The following is a 20133-nucleotide window of genomic DNA, read 5'->3' on the forward strand; positions in this document are numbered from 1 at the left end:
TTATATCAGGCCAGAAATGCATCACTGGATTCATGAGTTGCTGCGTTTTCGGTACCATAAGACGGTATTGTTAATCAAATGGATTTCATCGGACTCTTAACTAAATGGTAGAACATCTACTTTAAATATTTAAGCGAAGTACAAGGCAAGGACAATCTCCTCATCTCCATTCTGAGAGGTAACGTTCATTATCTTAAAATGTAAGCTAACTTAGCAAGCGCAGCTCCAAATAACATTACACTAAGGCAGTATTTTAACCGGTCGTTTGCTTACGTAAGTGTTCAGCTGCCCTGTCAAATTGTAATCTCCTGCTTCATGCCACTACTAACCTAATTACCACCCTGGATAGTAGCCTGGCTAACACGAGCGGAGATGCTTCTATGATTCAACTTTTGTCATGACATGTAAAGTTAGCTCCACTTTCAGCAGCTGTCATCAAGCTATGTAGCATTAGCTAGCTACTAACGCAAGCTCCATGCAATTCCTTGACTCTCTGGCTGAATGCTTAGTGATTTCTGCTCGATCATATTATGTTTGTGTTGTAGAGTCAAAGTAATCGAACGGGTGCACAACGGGGATCCTACGTGTTGCCATGGCGATTGTAGGACGGAACTAGGTCAAAATGTTAAGCTTGTAAAGTTCACAAAGAAGAAGCCACATCGTGTACGTATGATTTTGTTAACAAAACATGCACTTCAAGTTATCTATATATACACTGAAAGCATGTAACGCTAACATTAACCAATGCGCTCTGTCGCGAGTCTCAACAAAACAGCTCGCGCTAACTCGCTGCGTGGTGGAGGGAATGCCTCATTGTGTTTCCCCGGGAATCCGAGCGGGCCAAAGACACAGAACCCAGCGACAGCTAACGTTAACGTAAACAGACAGGTCACACATAAAACAGCAGGTGTATCAACGGTGAACATGCCTACACTTTCAAGCTTGTCGTGACTGGTGGGTGAGTTGACGTTTGCTAACGTTAACGGCCGCTGTCAAGAAATAACTTCACTGACGCTTTCATCCAGCCGCTAGCCAAAATACACTTGATCCGTTTTAACCGTTGTGCTGTTTGCATTACACTTAATGGGATTTTTATACGTCCGTATGGATAATTGTTGCTTTCGTTTTGAGTCGAGGTAAACTTCTACTTCGAGGAACAAACGTTAGCCTGTTATTCAGTATGCTGTGCAGTGTGCTTGTTGTTCATCGCAGCCTTTCCAGCTAGCTTTGAAGATGCAGTTCACTTTACAGTAATCTTAACGTCTCCCTCCATAACATAGTTAATGGGCACTTGTATAACGTGCTTTCCTTGTGTTGTTTCTGTTTAGTGACCACCAGTATGCTTTTTGTTGTGAATTCCAGCAAGCTGTAAGCGGGTGACATGGCAACTGGAGGCTCTCCTTTTGATGACAGTGCAGAAGAGCTGCACAATTGGACTGTAACCAATGGAAGTTTGGATGATAGGCTCAACAACATGGTAAGGGCAAGGCAGAACGCCTTAAAAGACTGTTTCATTCAATGATACCCAGTGACACATGTAAGGGACTCTTTATTTGTAGAGCGGATGCCACCAAAAGTCTGGGCAATTAATCAGTATTTAGGTTAAATCACAATGTATCCTACAGCAGTTTTCAAATTGCAGAAGGTGAACTATTTATTTGACTGGAAATGTGTTTCAGAATACCAGTTCATTACATATTTTGAGGCAGAGTTGTTTTGCTCTTCACATGCAAATATTCAAGTGCCATTTTTCTGAAACAATCCTACTTTCATTGTTTTTGTATGTGTTTGTTTTATTAAAAATGAGAGACATTAAATGCACATGGGGTGAGCAAGACAGTGTGGCGCCCCAGTACCTGAGCATGTGGATGAAAGACAGAGTCTTTTGGTCCTTCTGGTCTTACTGTACTCTTGTGAGGCTTGAAGTCTTTTGTGACAACTTATCTTTGGCGCATCTTGGCAATACTGTGTGTCTAATGCTGATGTGCTCAGGAGAATGACGATGGGAATGGTCAGCTGCCTGATACAGGAACGGCAGCTGTATTTTTACAGGCACCTGGTGCCCTTTCCTGGACTTGATCCAGCTCACTGCATGCTGGGTGCCCAGGACCTGGTGGGTTGGTGCAGACGCTGGGATCGACCATGTGCATTGTGGAGGGGGCAGCTGGAAGGGTACCTGGAGAGATGGGGCATGGATCTGGCACTGGCCTGAAAGATAGCCATCTGGAGGCCAGAGTAGTACAGGACAAAGGCTGATGCAGAAAAGTGCTGACCTGACATCAAATCATCATTCTGCTCAATACAACAATTATTTGAAATAATTGCAATGAAACATTTTTTTCAAAATTGTTCATCCTTAGTTTAATCTACCTAATATTGTGTTTGTTGTGTTATAGAATGATTTATCGATTGCTTGTTAAGAAATACACAAGATGAAGAATTTATTGCAGTTTAAATCGGGGAATAAAATTGCAATTACATTATTTGCCCAAACCTTTTAGCTCACGTTTTGTGCCTTGAACTATAAACAATACTCATTGATATGTGTCTCCTTCTCTGATTGCTTTTTACACCACGCTATGTGTCATTTAAAGATAACCATAGTCCCTTTAAAAGTAGACATGCATTTTATCTAACAGAGGAACTGTTGTTATTTTGAATGTTTGTTAGGACTGGGGTGTGCAGCAGAAGAAAGCCAATAGATCCTCAGAGAAGAACAAAAAGAAGCTTTCAGCTGCTGTCGTGGAGAGCCGCCTGACTAATGATATTTCACCAGAGTCCACCCCGGGGGCTGGTCGTAGGAGAGCTCGCACCCCTCATTCCTTTCCACACATCAAATACACCACCCAGATGTCTGTCCCGGACCAGGCTGAGCTGGACAAGCTGCGTCAGAGAATCAATTTCACTGACTTGGATGAGGTGAGATTGCCAGAACACACAGTTAAAATTATGTTATTATATTGTTGTCTGTCGCACTGCAGTTAACAGATGCATAGCTTCAAATCATATGCCATATTTTGCTTGAAAGGTATCATTTAATTTCCTGTAGAGCAACACTGTTATAAACAGCTTGCTACACTTCTTGTGTGCTTCTTCCAACTAGAGTGTGAGAGTGTACATGCATTGTATGAACACACAAGTGTCTTTTGCTCATTTTCTGCTGGTTATAGGCTTCTAATCCTGTAAAGTCTCAAGTTATAATCCCTGTTAAGGAATCTCAGGGACACAGAATGAAAGTTCTAAAGATTCTCACATTGTCAAACAAAATAACAAGCTGTTCAGTGATTAAATGCCAGTGTGTTACTGTGATGCTTTGGCAGGGAGTAAAGGAAGCAATGCGCAAAATATTTTTCATAGTTTGTTATTGAGTTGTCAGGATGACCTTGTTTAACTGTCTAGCAGAGGTGTGAGTACATGGCAGAGCAGTAAATGAAAACAGGAGGAGAAAAAAACATCAACTGAGTAAAACATTGTAATATTGACACAGGAAAAGATAAAGAAGACTGAGAATTTGTGTCAGTGTAGTGGTTGCATTGTTTTTCCATGGTTTGGTTTATTGTATCATCCTACTTTGTTGTATACGGTGTCCTTTTTTGGGGGAAAACCTATAATGCCCATCATTTTACATCATGGCTTGAAAACTGCAGAGATTTGTCATACAAACAGTGGCAATATGGCTGAGAAAAAATAGACACATGCACAGTTTTAAAGGCATGATTCCCATTTTTGTGAGTGATATTTTCTTGTATTTATGCTTCTTCTCTTTTTAGAGGAGCATCGGCAGTGACTCCCAGGGTCGCGTCACAGCTGCCAACAACCAGCGCCAGTTAGCTGGAGAGAACAAGAAGCCCTACAACTTCCTACCTCTGCATGTGAACACTAACAAAAGCAAGGAGTTTCTCCCTCCCTCCTCCTCTGCCCCGACCACACCGGCCATCACTAAGGAAACCAAGAAACAGAGCCCGGGACTCAGGGACACATTAACCCCTTTAGTTCTGACCAAGGATACTCCAAGGCCCAGCCGTGTTGGCACAGAGAGAGGGCCCTCAGGGCACAGAGAATATGGGAGAGGAGAGCCGAGAATAGACAGTAGCCAGGTAACATTTTGTTTTGTTTGTTCTTAAGTTTCAGTCAGCTCAGAATCTAGTTGTATTATTTTTACTTTGTTTTTAGAAGTCAAGAGGAATGGAAAAAATAGATTTTGTTCTCTAAAAATCCAAATACCATGTAGTTTTTTTGATACTTCACTGAAAAAGTGAAAACTTTAACTTGCAGGTGGAGTCAGAGGATTACCATTTTTAGTAATACAGAGAAGGTGAATATAAGTGACGAAATTAAGCAAAAAAAAAAATTCAGCTTTATATGGGGTGTTAGTGATAAACTCAGGGATAACAACAGTGGTTAGATTAATCCATAAAGTAACATTACTATTTTGCTAAATATCACTGGAGAGCATGATGATTTTAATTGATATATGACACTGATATCTCTCACACTTCAAAAGAATTATGTCATATCTGCTTTATAGGATTTACAAATATAACAGCACAATCATCAAAGAGAGCATTAAAATTGTAAGAAGGTATTTGAAACTACAACAGCAACATAAAAGAAGAAAAATTAAAAACAATTAAACAATGGTCAGGAATTTGCATCTCCACCTAGCATTGTAAGATCTGAAAAGCAGCTAGCAGGATGACATACAAGGAGAGAAAAAGGACTATTCCCAAATGAATTGTGTTTATAAACATGCCCAATTTTGAGGTGCTTAGATGTTAAGAAAATACCTAGGTTTAATTAGCCGACAGATCATTCGCTAATGAGGCTAATGCAGACAAGTTGTGTTTGCATCTATTTTCATGCCTCCGAGGATAAGAAGTACTAAAGACAATAATTAACTTCTTAATTTGGATGAATCCCTTTCATATGTACACATGACTTTGCCAACATATCACTGCACTCCAGACTACTGTGTGAATCGAGAACTAGGATAAAAGTGAGGGAGCGCTAGTGCAGCTGAATCCAGGCTGTATTTAGGGCAATTTATAAATATGCCACCCTTGGTGCCCAGTGAATTTTGTGCCCAACCCCCTTTCTGCCCTTATTTTAGCAAGACTGAGCAGTCGCTACAGATGCAAGCTCACCTTTCCTTTACATCCTTCTCTGTGTTCTTTTCCTTTTCTGCTCTGAAATCCACATTCTTATAACATTATCCCTCTCCCCTTGTCCGGTCTCAGGTGGTGAGCAAACTGGTCCAGATCCGGGAGTATATCAGCAAGGCCAGCTCCATGCGGGATGACCTGGTGGAGAAGAACGATGTGCCGGCTAACGTGGAGCGTCTCTCCCATCTCATCGAGCACCTCAAAGAGCAGGAAAAATCTTATTTACGGTTCCTGCAGAAAATGCTGGTTAGTTTTTAATTTACATCATCTGGATCCTTTCAGATTAACATCTAGTTCTTTGCTGTGTGACAAATTATACTTATTTTTAGCATGTTTTGTGTAGATCTTTCATCATATGTAATTCACAGTTGCACTGTAACCTATTTTTGTATTTTTTTAAACATCTTTCTGCATGATCTTCGAAACTTCATTACATAATTCATGTTTCATGTGATGCTAAAGATAGGATGTTCTCTGTAGTATGCTACAGGATGACTTCATAGTCAAGACTTGGGAATTTATGTGAAATATACTGTGTAGTAGTATGTGTCGAAAAACCTTATCTATTTTATAGACTCTGTTTTCTTGCTGGGTTTTTGTTCCCTCTATTTCCACATTTTATATAACCTTTTTGCTGCATGTATTTCCTCATACGGGCCATTGGGCATATATTTTAGCTTATTACATTTCAGTTGTTTTTAAAATGCCATACAATAGTTAGTACCGTCTAGTTTCTTAATTAGGCATCTTGAGTAACTGGTTGTTCTTTGTACCTCATTTGTAGACACGAGAGAATGAGGAGGATGATGTTGGGACCCTAGACTCAGCGGTGGGTTCAGGTTCACTGGCAGAGAGCACTTCTCTTAATGTTGAGGTCCACTCTTCAGATGCCTCAAATGCAACGGTTTGTACTTCTGTGGTCTGCTTTAAAGAGATCTGCCTCTTTTTACCTCTTTTAGTATTCTCTCATACCATACTTAGAGTTAATATTTGTACAAGATAATTGAATCTTGTCTTTCTATTTAGACACCAGGGAATACAAACAAACCAATTTGATCTTTCTTTGCTTTTACTTTTTGGATTTATTTGCTGTGTCAGTACCTGACAAGCTACCATTTCCTATTCTGCTGAGTAGCTATGCTGCACTATTCCTGTTTTGTAGATTCAGTGTTTAAAATGCTATGTGGGTGTGAATTTTGCAGGGTGGCAGGCCAGAAACGGTGAGAGCTGACCAGAAGGAAGAGTTGGAGAATCTGCGTAAGCAGCACGAGCTGCTGAAGAAGATGCTGGAGCAGCAGGAGCAGCTCCGGGCCCTGCAGGGCAGACAGGAGGCATTGATGGCAATGCAGGACAGTGCAGAGCAAGCACTGGCAGTGATTGAAGACACTGGTGGGTAAACAGTGATTATTGCTTAGGTCCATGACAGTGATGTGCAGACAACTAAAAGTTTGTCTCTTAATTTTCTTTGATTTAAACTGAAAAAAATATCAAGTTTGTTTCCCTAGGAAAATTTAGTTACTTTTCTGTTCAATGAGAATGTAATGGCACAAACTGATTACATTGTGAAGCCATATTGATTCATCAGTAAGTTCTGTTCAATGCGTTGAATGATTGCCCTGTTTTTTGTAACTTCTTTGTCGTTTTTGTTTTTGTTTCCAATAGTTGTCACAGAAACCACAGGCAGTGTTTCAGGCCTGAGCATCACATCAGAACTTAATGAAGAGTTAAATGATTTGATCCAGCGGTTTTACAACCAGCTACGTGACTCTCAGGTACAGTACTTTGCATCTCGGCTGCCATATTTAATAAAAGCATTATGGTAATTTTAGCATTGCATTGAACTATGTGCTGACTTGTGTTGTGTAGTTTTGTCTGCATTTGTATCACCAGGGGCTTATATTGTTCAATCAAAGGGGGGTACTTTGCTTTGTCTGATTTTTGTTTTATAAACATATGTTTTTTAAATGGTTGGATAATATTCAGAGCTCAAATGTGTCATTTTCTTTGCCTTTTAGACTAAAGCAGTGCCAGACAACCGTCGTCAGGCTCAGAGCCTTTCGCTTTCTAGAGAGGTGTGCTGGTCCAGGACTCCTCAGGCTCTTGGTCCACCTCAACATCGGCCTCTCCTCCACTCAGCCTCTGGTCCACACACTGGCCTGGACATGGGGGCAACAGCTGCCAGTGCCAAACTCACAAAGCTCCAGGAACTCCAGGACAAAAAACAAACCATGGACAAAATCCTGCAGGAGTTGCACTCACTCAGAGACCAGACACTCAACAATAACTCATGTAAGAGTGATTTTAATGTAATCTTTTCTCTTGTGTTTTGTTACCTGTATAAAGTTTAGATTAGCTGATGTTGTTCCCTTCAGGTCGTGGTTTGTCAACACAGTGCAGCCTAAGTATGGGAGGATCCTCAGATTGTACATCTGCTCTCTGCTCTAATGGGGCATCAGCCTCCACCTCCTTTCAACCCTCGATCACGCAGCGCCTGGACAGCTCCAATTCCACAGACAAGCTCAGGTACCTGCAAAAACTCACAGGGACATTGAAAAGGAAGATCAGATATCAACAGCGGGGTGTTGTATAGCGTGTCAGTGGTGTAATAAAACCTTAGGAACAAAACCTACAAAACGTCCTGCTGTCAATGAGTTTCAGGCTTTGTCCCTTTATAGTATTGTGTCTTTCTAGGCAACTCTGTAAAGTAGAGGTGGGAGTTGTGTAGGCATTGTCTGTGTGTGACATCACTGTTTGAATAATTTAAACACACCAACAATGACACTTTTACCCTTCATTCTTTTCTGTTATCTAAAGGAGGCTCAAGGAGGTCCACAAGCGCTTGAATGAGCTGCGTGAGCTAGTTCAGTACTACGAGCAGACTTCTGATATGATGGTGGACGCCGTCAATGAGAATGTGAAAGAGGAGGATGATGACGAGGAAGAAGAGGAGGAAGATGAGAGTGAGGACGGTTCCATGTTCGAGGCCATGTTTGACTCTGAGCAGGAGAACCGGCAGCCAGTAACTAACATCAGGTGTGTTTGTCTAAGCAAATACTTATGTTATCTATTTCTCCCATTATGTGAGTCATGATATGTTGATTTTTTTTAAGGATCAACATATAAGAACTGCACAGACTAGTTAGTTAATCAAATTAAAAAGAGGATTTGGGACAGTTTGTAAGCTTTTCTTTTGATAACGGCAGATCGTAAAATCCAGAATATAAGTTGCCCAAGTATATAAGCCCCAGTCTGTCCTTAAGCTGTCCTTCTGTGTGACAGTTTCCATTTTGTTCAGCAGACTCTAAAATGTGCAGTTTCTGTGCAGCTGTCGCTCTTTTAGCACCATCTGTTTTTGCCTTATGGAGTTTGTGCACTATTAGTTACGTACAGTAGTCAAGCTCTCTGTCTCTGATGATTATTGTGAGATGGACTCCCAGCTTCTAATCCACTTGTTGTCCTTACTAAAAACAGTATTTTTATTCAAACTGGGACTCAGTGTTAACTGAAACACTAACAGTATACTTCCTGTTTTCCGCTTATGCAGGATTATAACCTAATGAGGGAGAAAAGTAACGCAAAATCCCACCATTCTGTTCTGTTTAGTTATGTATTCTAGCTCATTCTGAGCAGTGTAACAGCTGTTTGTAATACACAATGGGATACATTTTCAATTGCATTCAGTCTTATGCAGCGTGTGACAGTGGCAGCTGTGTGCACTTACAGTTTTGACCTTATGATTTCAGCACTTTAAACTGGTGTATGAATTGCCCTGATATATAGGCCACAGCCAACTTTTAAATGAAAAATAGGTATTCAGAGTGTGGCAATATGCATCTGATTATACATTGTATCATTTTTAAAGCAACATTTATTGGCTATAGCCTCTACAGATTGATAATTGGCCATATCAAACAGGATATTTCTGGTTTTGACAGAGTCAGTTCTACCAAATGAGACATTTGATATTTTCTTCTTAAAGGGCACATATTTTACTCTTTTAAGACAAGTTTATATTGGTCTCAGTGGTTCCCAAAACATGTCTGTGAAGTTTGTTGCTGAAAAAACACTCTAGTATAGGATTTTTGCATGTCTAAAAATCCCTCTGTTTCAGCCCTTCTCAGAACAAGCCGTTTCTGTGTCTGTGGTTTTAAATGTTAATGAGCTGTCTGACTCCACCCCTGACCACACCCCTCTCAGGAAATGGATGTGGCACTCCTGATGTTACAATGCTACAGACACTTTCATCCAAAGTTAAGGACCTGACTGGGATTCAAATCACCAATCTCCCAGAGAAAGTTGGCAGGGTAACCCACTGAGCTACCCAGCATCTGAGATGGCAGTTGACAGGAAGATCAGCAGAGGAGGGTGGAACTTTCCTCAAGTGGGGGAGGGCCAACCAAACCTGGGGGTGGTGCTTACCCCCCACATGAGGTTAAGAAAGGAAAATCTGACAACGGCTTGTCTCAGAACACATTTTCTGAAAGGGGGAGAAAGAGAGGGTGGAAGGACTGGATTTTTCTGGTATTTGAAGGGATTGTGGACAGGCCAGGGCCAAAAAAATTGATTTTTGCAAAATATGACCCCTTTAAGCTCAGCAAAACTGAAATAGGTGTATTTAAAATCTCTCCTATGTAAAGGCCTGATTATCTATTATTTAAGACAAAAGAAAAATGAAAATAATTAAATATTGAAGATAATAGATGGTTGCAGCATTAGCTCAGTTCAGGCAAATATTGGAGAAGAGACAATTTGAAATTTGAAGCTGCTTGCATCAGGTCACTCTGCTGCACTCTGAAAGCCTATCAGTTTACACAACTACCAATGGTGTGGACTGTGTATTATTTAAATAGGAATGACTCTGTGTGTCATTTTGTCTTTTCATCCAAGGTTTAAGGTTCTTTATTAGTACCCTAAAGGGTAAATTTGTTGTGCAGACAGGAGTACAGCATCCAAGAGACAAAAAACAACAACAACAATGGTTCACAATACAAGACACAATCCACAAAACACATTTCATGGCTGTCTTGTAGCTGCATATAACTCATATGAATGAAGACAGTGTTAGTGAGTTATTTCCACAGTTGCAATTCTGCTTTTGTCACAGAAGTATAAACATAACAAAACAGGATCCAGACTTTGGAGTGGTTTGGCCATTCAGAGGAAATTATGACTACCAAGACTGTATTTCACCAGAGCAACAACTGCTGATTATGCTGTGCAAACTGGCGACAGATGCACCATAACTATTTAGAAACATATACAGTAGTGTATGATGGATGTATTCCATTCATAAATGTTAAAACTGGCATGACTAGCTGACTTCCTCTCTGGGCTCCAAGGCACTTATTGGTAACTGAAACATGGCAGTGGCAGTTTGATAAACTAATGTGCAGGCGACACTGTCTGCCAGCCTGCTTCAAGCTGCAACAACTCAGTTCATATAGCTGCAACTGTCCCATTAAACTTTCTAAAACTGCTCTGTTGTGTTGCAGATCTTCAGCCTGAACTGTCCTTACCAAGGTTGTTATAGTTAACTAAAACTAACTAAATAACTAAGACTAAAATTCAAAAATCAGTGAAGTTAATTGAAACTAAATAAAAACAAAGCTTTACCAAAAGATTGAAAACTAACTAGAACTGTATAGTGTGCTTACAAAACTAACTAAAATAAAATAAAAATGGAGACAAAATATTCTTAATTTTTATTCTTTGACACAACCATACTGAGTTGCACTGACACACAAGTCTGGGGAGTGTAAAATTGCCAGATCTGATTGTTTAAACTTCACACAGTGGTAGTTTTATGTCTTGAGTTGTATTCAAACATTATCATTAAGTAATTAAAATGATAAGTGAAGAGTAGCCTGTTTTAAAATGTTTTTTTAAAATGAATGACACTCACTCAGCCCTGACATCTATCTGTAAGAAACTAAAACTAACTCTAAAACTTATTAAAACTGAAATAAAACAAAAAATTTTTGCAAAATAAAAACTACACTAAACTGACAAACAAGCAGTCAAAACTAATAAAAACTGAACTGAAATCAAACACAGAAAGTGAAAACAAAATAGAAATAAAAACTAATGAAAAATCCAAAACTATTACAACCTTGGTCCTTACACCTCAAACACATCCACCTTGTGTTAAAATGAAACAGAATAATCAGTGAAAGCAGCAAAGGGAAGGGGGTCTTTTTGTTGAGCTCGAGTTACAGAACAGCAGTCTTTAGCATCCAGTGACAGTGTATGCAGTTCTACTTATGCTTTGGTGTTTTCACAACAGTCACTGCTTTATCTCTGTAGGAACCCTCAGCACAGTGGGAACTGGACAGACCTGAACAGCCTGACAAACGGGCGCAGTATGAGGAGCAGTGCCACTAACAACAGAGATGGCAGACTGAACACAGAGTGTGAGATTAACAACCGGTCAGCAGCCAACCTCCGCACCCTTAACATCCCCTCAGTCATAGGTACACACATGAAAATAAACACAGAGTTGCTGTTTGTGAGCATGCTTAGAAACTATGCTCTGTGGTAATGCAGATTTTGAACAATACATCCACTTAGTCTAAAATTTCCTTAACTCCTCTTTTATTTAGAATGCCAGTACAATAGGGACACCCCTTACAATCAGGTGAAGGGCAACGATGATGATGAAGATGGTCTTGATAATGATGAAGGTGCACAGGCTGCAGCTCCAGACAGTGAGGCTTCAGGGTCCAGCCGTAGAAGCAGTCTGGGAAATGATGGAGGGTTTTCCCAGAAGGTTCATCGGCAGACAGCGAAGCAGAAATTGCGACAGCTTCAGGAGCTGGTGGCCATGGTTCAGGTAGGACAGTGTTCATCAACCCCATTTGGACAAGGGCCAGCTTGGGGCGGAACTTTCAAATAAACTAAAAACACTTTTAAAATGGTCTATTAACATATTTTTGTTTGATATTTTATTTTCTTTCAAATATATGTAATTGTCTAGCTCTAACAGTGAGATAAATCCCTATATCACAGCCAGCCACAGGGGGAGATTGAGATATTTTAGCTGGATATTTCTGTGGCAGGCTCTCCTACAGGCTTTGGAGTGATATGTGAAAACCCAAGCAGGAAAGTTACACTCTAAAATGCCTAAAGCTGAAAGTTGACATAAAAAAATGACAGTTTTATCAGGAAAAAACTGATAAATCTTTGTTTAATATGCATAATATTTGCTAGTAACAGCTGACAGGTGGATTTCAGGAAAATGGATGAAACAAAGTAATTCCTGATAAACTTTTTCAGTTTCAGTCATTTCTGGTATTGTTTTAATGGCAATAGGAAGCTGTTTTTTTTTATGAATTTGATAATGTTCTGAGGGCTAGATGGGAAGATGTGGGGGCCTGATGGGGCCCCTAGGCCACCAGTTAACGATCACTGAGGTAGGAGGAGGACAGAAGAATAGTCAGGGCTGTGGGTGCAGTTTTCAGCAGAATCAATGATTTTTGATTTTACCTTGCCCCATCAGCTCATACTGTAGATTTTGGACTTTCTGACTGATAGAAATCAAAGGGTTTCTGTTCATTTGTCAGACACAAATCAATGGTGTATCTTTTGCCTCATCCTCTTAATCATGTATTCTGATGCTTGCAGGAGCAGCACCCTGATTAAGTTTTCTGATGACACAGTTTTGCTGTCCCTTCTCCAAAGTCCAGTGCCAGGCAGGGATGATGCTTCACCTGATTTTATCTTTTGATGTGATAACTTTTTAAATTTGAATGCTCTAAAACCAAGGAGCTGATCTTTGATTTTAGACTGAGGAGAGAGTCAGCCCAGGGGTGTATCATGTTGAAATTGTGAATTACTGCAAACACTGAGGCATATAATTGGATGATTAAGTTAAATTACATGTGAACACTGAGGCTATTGTTAAGAGAGGGAAACAGAGCATTTACCTTCGATAGTATTAACTGAATTTTTTCCGAGTCAGTCCTGTGATACTTTGTTTTCATCAGTCTTTTTGAAAGCCTTCATTGTTTTCTTTTATCTGTTGGTTTCTCAGCCTCTGTGAAAGATGAAAACATTCAGAACAGTGTTGTTAAAATCTGTTCTGGGATCATTGGTGTGAGACAGAGATTTGAATTCCTTTTTTCTTTTTGTATCTGCTTTTCTAACAAATCCTCTGTAAGGCTAAATGTATGTCAGTGTCTTCTGGTCATGTGCTTTTAAGTGAATTTCCTCCATTGACCATCAGGAGATTGTTATGTTTAACCTTTTTTTAAAACTAACCACTATTCTAAATTGTTTTGCCCCACTGCAACCAGATTACTAAATGCCTATTAGGTCTTATATTTATTACAGACTTACCTTTTTACCCTCACATCCATTTTAAATCTTTTAATTTAGATGATCCTCTGTTGCTCTTATTCATTCCATTTATTTATTAGTCATTTTAGGTTCTATTTTAGTTTTTAGCTTACTTGCTGTCTGTCTCTTTGTTTGTCTATCTTTTCATGTACAAGTTGCTCCAAACCACTTAACACCTAGAGGGAATAATGAAGTTGCTTTATTGAACTGAAATAAATTTTTATTAGATGGCAGAACTGAATGTATTTTAAAGGTTGGGAAAGTTCTCTCTTTGGTAACTAACTGGTACTGGTTTGATAACTGGTATTGGAACTGATAATAAGGTGTTGAGTGAAATGATTTACTTTGATTCTTGATATGTCACATCTTGTATAAGGGATTATGAAAAAAGAGAAATTCTCTAAAAGCGGCAGACTTTTCCTAATTTTATGAGCTAAGATCTTGTTAATCCCTCTACATCAACAATAAAACACATTCTAGTACATTTTTTCTGACATGTCTTAAAAGAATCACTGCAAAATATGCATCCCTCTATATATCCAGAGTGATGACACAGATGTCACAACAGCTAACGAGGATGAAGTTTTACACCAGCAGCCCAACAATACCAGATCAACAGCTGCTGGATCATTGGGGGCTTCGTCGAAACAGAATCCCAGAGAACTTACTCTCTCCAGCAAGGCCAGGTAAAGAATGTCTGATCAAGTCATTACTGCTCCCAAGATATTACTTTAACTGTGTTTGTTTTTTAAACCTGGACTGATCTTAATGCATCAAAACTCTTGTGGACACAGGGAGAAGTTGTATGAGGAGAAACTGCGTCAACAGAAACAGGAGCTGAAGCAGCTGCATGAAGAACGACAGAGGCTCATTGAAATCCAAGGCAAGATCCAGGACTTGCAGTGGGCTTGCCCTGATCTCCAGGTATTTCCCAAACAAGCACACACACACAAACTGCAAACACAAGAGCTTTTCTACATTGTTTGAATGATTTAAAAGGACAAGGAATCTAAAGTGGGATTGCATTTGATGTAGAAGTGTGTAGAGTTTTAACACACTTCAGATTTGAAAACATGAGGGTACACAATAAAAGGAAAGCACTGGACATTGCTTTAGCCCGGTAGCCCTGGGTTTGACTTTTACCCTAGGCCGTTTACTTTGTGTCATAACCTGCTCTCTGCTACTCTCTGCTGCCCTGTCCTCTCAGTAGGCCTGAAAGACCCAAAAATAATCTTAATAATAGAAATGAAAGTAGCACATCTCAGTAAAGAACACAGTTCAGAATTTCAAGAAGAAAAAAGTTGAATTGACACCACTGTGAAACTCAAAACTGGAACATGAATGCATTTCTTCCATTTTAGATAACATATATGAATTTAAAATACACCCATTGAAATCTTTGTGGTCTTCTTTCTAGTCCTCTCTATCCAGCTCTGTGAGTCAGCAGGGCTTGCTTAGGAAGGCTCCAGTGGCAGTTTCCACTCCAGCTCCAGTTCACACTTCCTCTGGGCTCAAAACCAACTCTGCTATGCTCAAACCCACTGCTCCAGAAGCTGCTACATCCTCAGTCACCGACAATGAGGTAACTGACACAAATATCCGACACGTATCAGATCCTCATATTGCTGATTTATTAGTATTGTAAATCAAAATTCCAAAAATTAGATCTGCACTTTCAGGGCAGTACTGATTTATTTTTTCTTTGTGTGTGGTCAGCAGCTTTGGTCAGAGATGCGTCGCCATCAGATCTTGCGGGAAGAACTACGACAGCGCAGAAAGCACCTTGAGTCCCTGATGGCTGAACATCAGAGGCGAAGTGGTCTCAATGACTCGCCTCGACGGATTGATGACCAAGAAGGCCTTGATACACCGTCGCAACCTGTTAGCAGGGATGAAAGGTAAAAGACACTCAGCTCAAAATATCACCAAATAGTTCTTTTCAACATTTCTTTTAATGTTTACAGTTAAAGGGAATGTAGAGAAGCCGCACATGAGCAACATTGCACTAGAACTCTTCAAACATGTTATTGTTCAATGGTGGTTATTTAAGCAACACTTTATACCACTTTGCCTTTGTTTTAATAGGACGATGGCTACCTGGGGTTCCACTCCTTGCCACCTTGATGATGATGAGGACGACGATGAGGATGATTATCACTCTGAGATGTGTGCAGAGGAGGAAGAAGAGCAGGAAGAATGTGCAGAGAGCAGCTCTGATGAAGACATCCATATCTACTCATCCAGCAGGAACCATGGCTCGTACAGTAACAGGAAGAACCATGGAAGGTGAGAAAAACTGAACATATAAGACTGAAGAGACTACTGCTCTGATATATGTAACCTGCCTTTTAAACAATGCTCTATGTGGCTTTAGAAACCTGAAGCCTCCGCCAGCATTCTCAGGTGAAGTAAGTGGAAATCCATCCTTTTATAACAAGACAAATGCAAAACAGCAGCAGCAGTGCAGAAGTTTGAACCAGTCTATGAACCAGCATGGAGCTATACGACGGCAAGAGAACCTACGCTGGGCATCTGAGCTCTCCTTTGCAGAGGGCTCGTCGCACTGGCAGGAGCAGGTCAGCCAGCTGCAGAGACAGCTTGACTTCAGCACCAGCATGTGTCAGACGCTCCTGCAGGACCAGCAGGTCAGTGCACTGAGCAAATACACAAAAACACACGGACACTCAATATGTTTACATGCTCAATTAAGTCACTGAGGCAGTATAACTAGACTTCAAAACAAAGACAAACTTTACATCTCTGTACATTTTGTAGATTTTCTCTACCTCACTTTAGGCACTTATGCAATGTAGGCTATCCCTCATGCTTATTGTGATATTAAAAGATAGACAAAAATATGATTTCTGCTGCACAACACATTTATTCATATCCACTGTTGTGTCAAAGCCTGGCACAGGAACTGATGAAGGTGTGCAGATAACCTTATTCAGTCTGGGGTCAATTGTGTTGTGTAAATATAGATTTATCTACACCTGAATTATTTAGATGTCTTCGACTATGTTCATTGGGGTCATTATAGTTAGGGATTTATCATTAGTTTTTTCAACTGTGGTTTTTTTTTTTTTATGTAGCCTGTATACAGACTGCTGTGTGAACAGGTCACTGTCCTGAACAGCTGAAATGAGCTGACAGCTGGGTTTATCCCCTTAACTATAGTCCAGCTTGTAAAACATAAATGTGATATGACCTTGTCCTTGATTGGAGTCTTCAGTGTCTTTAAACTTAGATGTAAAACTTTTCATTTTTCCTTTGGCACTCACTTCTGTGACTGGGCTGGTTACAAATAAACCCCTCAAGTTTTGCCTTTATAAAACCATCACCCCAAATACTTAAGAGCTCTTCACCTCACTGTCCCTTTACTGACTACCCCATCACTGCTGTCTTTCCTCTTTGTTTTTATTGACTGTGAGACTCCTGCCTCCACCGAATCTATTGTCCGCTGGTGTAGAATTGTAATGTGTTTTGCTCCACAATGGCAACTCAGAAAGAAGAAAAAAAAACCTTTGAACTGCAATGTGAATGTAGCTCTAGTCTGTTTTGAGAAATTTAATTTAGTTTGATTTGAGTTGGACCAACATGTTCACAGGCATTTTAAAAGTCCAATTTTGTTCAGACTAGCACAATAAACTGACCTTTTTGAGCTACATGTAAACCGACTGACTGACCTCAGTAATATACTGTAGCTTGCTCATAAAATCTAAACACAATTTGAGTACTGTTTATTAATGATATTTGATTTGTCTTTTTAAAAATGATAAAATGGTTACCAGCCACCGTTGTCTTCTTTGCTCTCTGTCTTCCACAGTCACTCTCTTACATGTTACAAACCTTGCTGACTGGGCAGTATGGTATGTTACCCAACAATTTGTCATCGCCGCAAGTCCACCTGGTCATGTACCAGCTCAACCAGTGTTACACTCAGCTGACTTGGCAGCAAAATAATGTACAAAGGTAGTTAAAAATCCTTAAGATGAATTTTAGAAAACAACAATTTATCAGATTCATTTACTCACTTTTTTATTCTGCTAAACTTTTTTCTTTCAGGCTAAAGCAAGTCTTAAACGACCTCCTCCGGCAGCAGCAGCAGCAGCAGCAGACTTCGTCTTCAGCAGCAGGTTGGCAAACACAGAAGCATGGCTCAGCCCAAGAAACCAACTCTGCTCCCTCATCCTCCCCTGGTTTCTTCCCTTCCTTCTCGTCCAACCTGCAACCTCCAACCAACAACATGTCAACTGCTGCCTTATCCCCATTCCCTCCCAGTGAGACATACATATTTATAAGATCTTATATGCCTTTATTATTATTCATCTAAGCAGTACTGTGCTAAAAATTTAGAATGTGGCTGAAAGTGTGGTGGATGCATTTTATCCTGTCTTCTAAGAACAAATGAAGGTGTTTATTTTGGTTTTGCTGTGATATTTAGGAAATCAAGCAAAGAAAGATTGCTTAGAGTTTTTTAACATACATATCCATCACTCTTTCTAAAATTGCAGTTATTGAATACCTAAGTTAGAATTTGAAGTTTATTATGCTAACTGAACTTACTCTATACCAAAAATAAAGGTAAAACATCCACATATTTCTCGGAATGATTAACACCTTTTCCTCTATTTTCACTCTGCAGGCTTTAACTTATATCCCCTCTTCCCTGCTCCCATGGGTGATATCTCTCAAGGGGCAACAGGTCAGGCAACTCCTGACCATCAGAAGCAGCAGCTTGACCCTAACACATCAATCAAAACAGAGTACATGAGTTTCCCTCCCCCTCTGCAGCGTTCTCCTCTAAACACCACTACAGAGAGAGGGTATGTCCATCAAACATCATATTTTCTAAAACAACAGACATTTATTTTTATTATCATTATTATTATTATTATTATTTTATTTATGTAGACATAATTTGTAAATTTTATTTGTTTTTAATATCCAGAGCTGCTGGCTGGCTTAAAACCTCGTACACAAACAACAACGTCCAGCATCGTCAGTCTAAAACAGATCCCCAGGAGTCCCCCACCTTCTCCCCGACTTTTGTCAACCGCCACGGCCGATCAGAAGAATTTGACAGAGTGTCACAGGAAAGCTTTAGCAGCATACCTGACCCTGTTGACCCAACCACCATCACAAAGACCTTTAAGACTGGACGTAAAGCCTCCGCACAAGCAAACCTGGCCTCCCGGAGTAAAACTCCCAATTGTAAGAGTCGGAGGAGGAGGAGCAAAGGGCAGAACAAGAACAGTGAAGGTAAAAAAAAAACGAAGATGGCTCTACCTCTATTATTGTAAACAAATTACCAAAGATGTGATTGGGAGCAGCTTTGTTTGTGTTTTCCTTAGGCCATGAGAGTGACATTAGCAGCACTGCAGACTTTGCCCAGGAGAGAGCGCCACTGTCTCGTCAGAAGGATCAAAACAAAAGTCTGCTGGACAAGCTGACTCAAGAAAAACTGGACAGCAAGACTAAGCTTGGGAGTAAACGAAATGACCTCTCTTCCGGTAGGGTTCAAGTTAATCTCATGACAGTTATACACCCCTCCTTTACCCCTCATGTCTCTGTGTTGTTTTTCTTTGTATGAGTGTAAAATCAGCATTATGTTTACCTTAAGTCTTGTCCTTTTTTATTTATTCTTTGCACATTTGCCATGACCACATATTTGATTTCAATTTTTGGTTACATTCTTTTGTTATCACTTTAATTTGTCTTACTCACAGCCTATGCTTGGAGAACACCCTTCCTCTCTAACAGAATTGCATGCACAGAAGCACCAGGTAAACTCACAATGCCAAACCAGGCATCATTTGGCTCTTGTGTCTCCTGAACATCCCAAGCATGCTTTTCTTTTTGCCTTAAACTAAACCAAAGCCCCTGAATTTCATAGCAAACTTGTTTTTAACCCACATTTATCGTGCCGCCTGTATCTAATGCTATTGAATCTTGGACCTGCAGATGCAAGCAGTGACTTCTCACTCTTTGAGGCATTGAGGGAGACCATCTACTCTGAGGTGGCTACATTGATTTCCCAGAACGAGTCCCGCCCCCATTTTCTTATTGAACTCTTCCATGAGCTGCAGCTGCTCAATACAGACTACTTACGGCAGAGGGCACTGTATTCCCTTCAGGTAATATTATACGGTACACATTTAACTACTATTGTCCCGATGGTATGCAACTGTTGAAATGAACAGAGCTGTGAAATGGGTGTTAGAGAAAAGTTATCTTACATTAGAATCTTTGAATCTAGAATGACGAGTTTTATCTATACAAACTGTCAAATTTGAAATTATTTGCAGTACAAAATTTGCGGTTGATTAAGGGTGAAGAAATTGAAATATATGTTGCTGTGAAACTTGGTTTACTGTTAGGCGGGAGATATGCTTGCTGTTTCATCTTGTTTTATGGACATTTACTGCATCATGAGTGTTCTTGTAAAGATGCCTACCTGTACGTGACTTGTACCACTGGAGGATTCCTTTAGGGGGTACACCAGAGAGCTCAGGCAGTATACTACTATGGGATGCTTGGGATGTACACTACAAACAGACACTTGAAAATGGAATTATAATGTTAACGCTGAGATCAGGACTAGCACAATATTAACAACAGTAATTAATGGTAGAAC

General features: G+C 40.0%; 1 protein-coding gene across 8 annotated transcripts in view; it reads left to right on the forward strand.

The window, feature by feature from the left end:
• Nucleotides 1-3: 3 nt before the first annotated feature.
• Nucleotides 4-20133, forward strand: part of pcm1 (pericentriolar material 1) — a 29807-nt gene continuing 9677 nt past the window's right edge. For 2 of the 8 annotated variants that reach the window (XM_041784094.1, XM_041784101.1), the window contains exons 1-26: nt 4-178; nt 1363-1477; nt 2671-2919; nt 3771-4097; nt 5238-5408; nt 5947-6066; nt 6365-6551; nt 6825-6934; nt 7178-7451; nt 7535-7685; nt 7977-8195; nt 11466-11632; nt 11762-11991; nt 14040-14182; nt 14291-14420; nt 14914-15078; nt 15213-15394; nt 15582-15782; nt 15871-16141; nt 17323-17468; nt 17562-17776; nt 18142-18322; nt 18448-18758; nt 18851-19009; nt 19226-19282; nt 19461-19633. In XM_041784094.1, coding sequence (XP_041640028.1) covers nt 1382-1477; nt 2671-2919; nt 3771-4097; nt 5238-5408; nt 5947-6066; nt 6365-6551; nt 6825-6934; nt 7178-7451; nt 7535-7685; nt 7977-8195; nt 11466-11632; nt 11762-11991; nt 14040-14182; nt 14291-14420; nt 14914-15078; nt 15213-15394; nt 15582-15782; nt 15871-16141; nt 17323-17468; nt 17562-17776; nt 18142-18322; nt 18448-18758; nt 18851-19009; nt 19226-19282; nt 19461-19633 — 4635 coding nt within the window. In that variant the 5' untranslated portion in view covers nt 4-178; nt 1363-1381. Of the gene's footprint in view, nt 179-389; nt 405-545; nt 664-844; nt 959-1362; nt 1478-2670; nt 2920-3770; nt 4098-5237; nt 5409-5946; nt 6067-6364; nt 6552-6824; nt 6935-7177; nt 7452-7534; nt 7686-7976; nt 8196-11465; nt 11633-11761; nt 11992-14039; nt 14183-14290; nt 14421-14913; nt 15079-15212; nt 15395-15581; nt 15783-15870; nt 16142-17322; nt 17469-17561; nt 17777-18141; nt 18323-18447; nt 18759-18850; nt 19010-19225; nt 19283-19460; nt 19634-20133 lie in introns of those variants that run through there. The other 6 variants (XM_041784095.1, XM_041784096.1, XM_041784099.1 and 3 more) reach the window with 6 other exon arrangements.

The sequence above is a fragment of the Cheilinus undulatus genome, linkage group 4, assembly GCF_018320785.1.
Source record: "Cheilinus undulatus linkage group 4, ASM1832078v1, whole genome shotgun sequence".
Classification (NCBI taxonomy): Eukaryota; Metazoa; Chordata; class Actinopteri; order Labriformes; family Labridae; genus Cheilinus; species Cheilinus undulatus.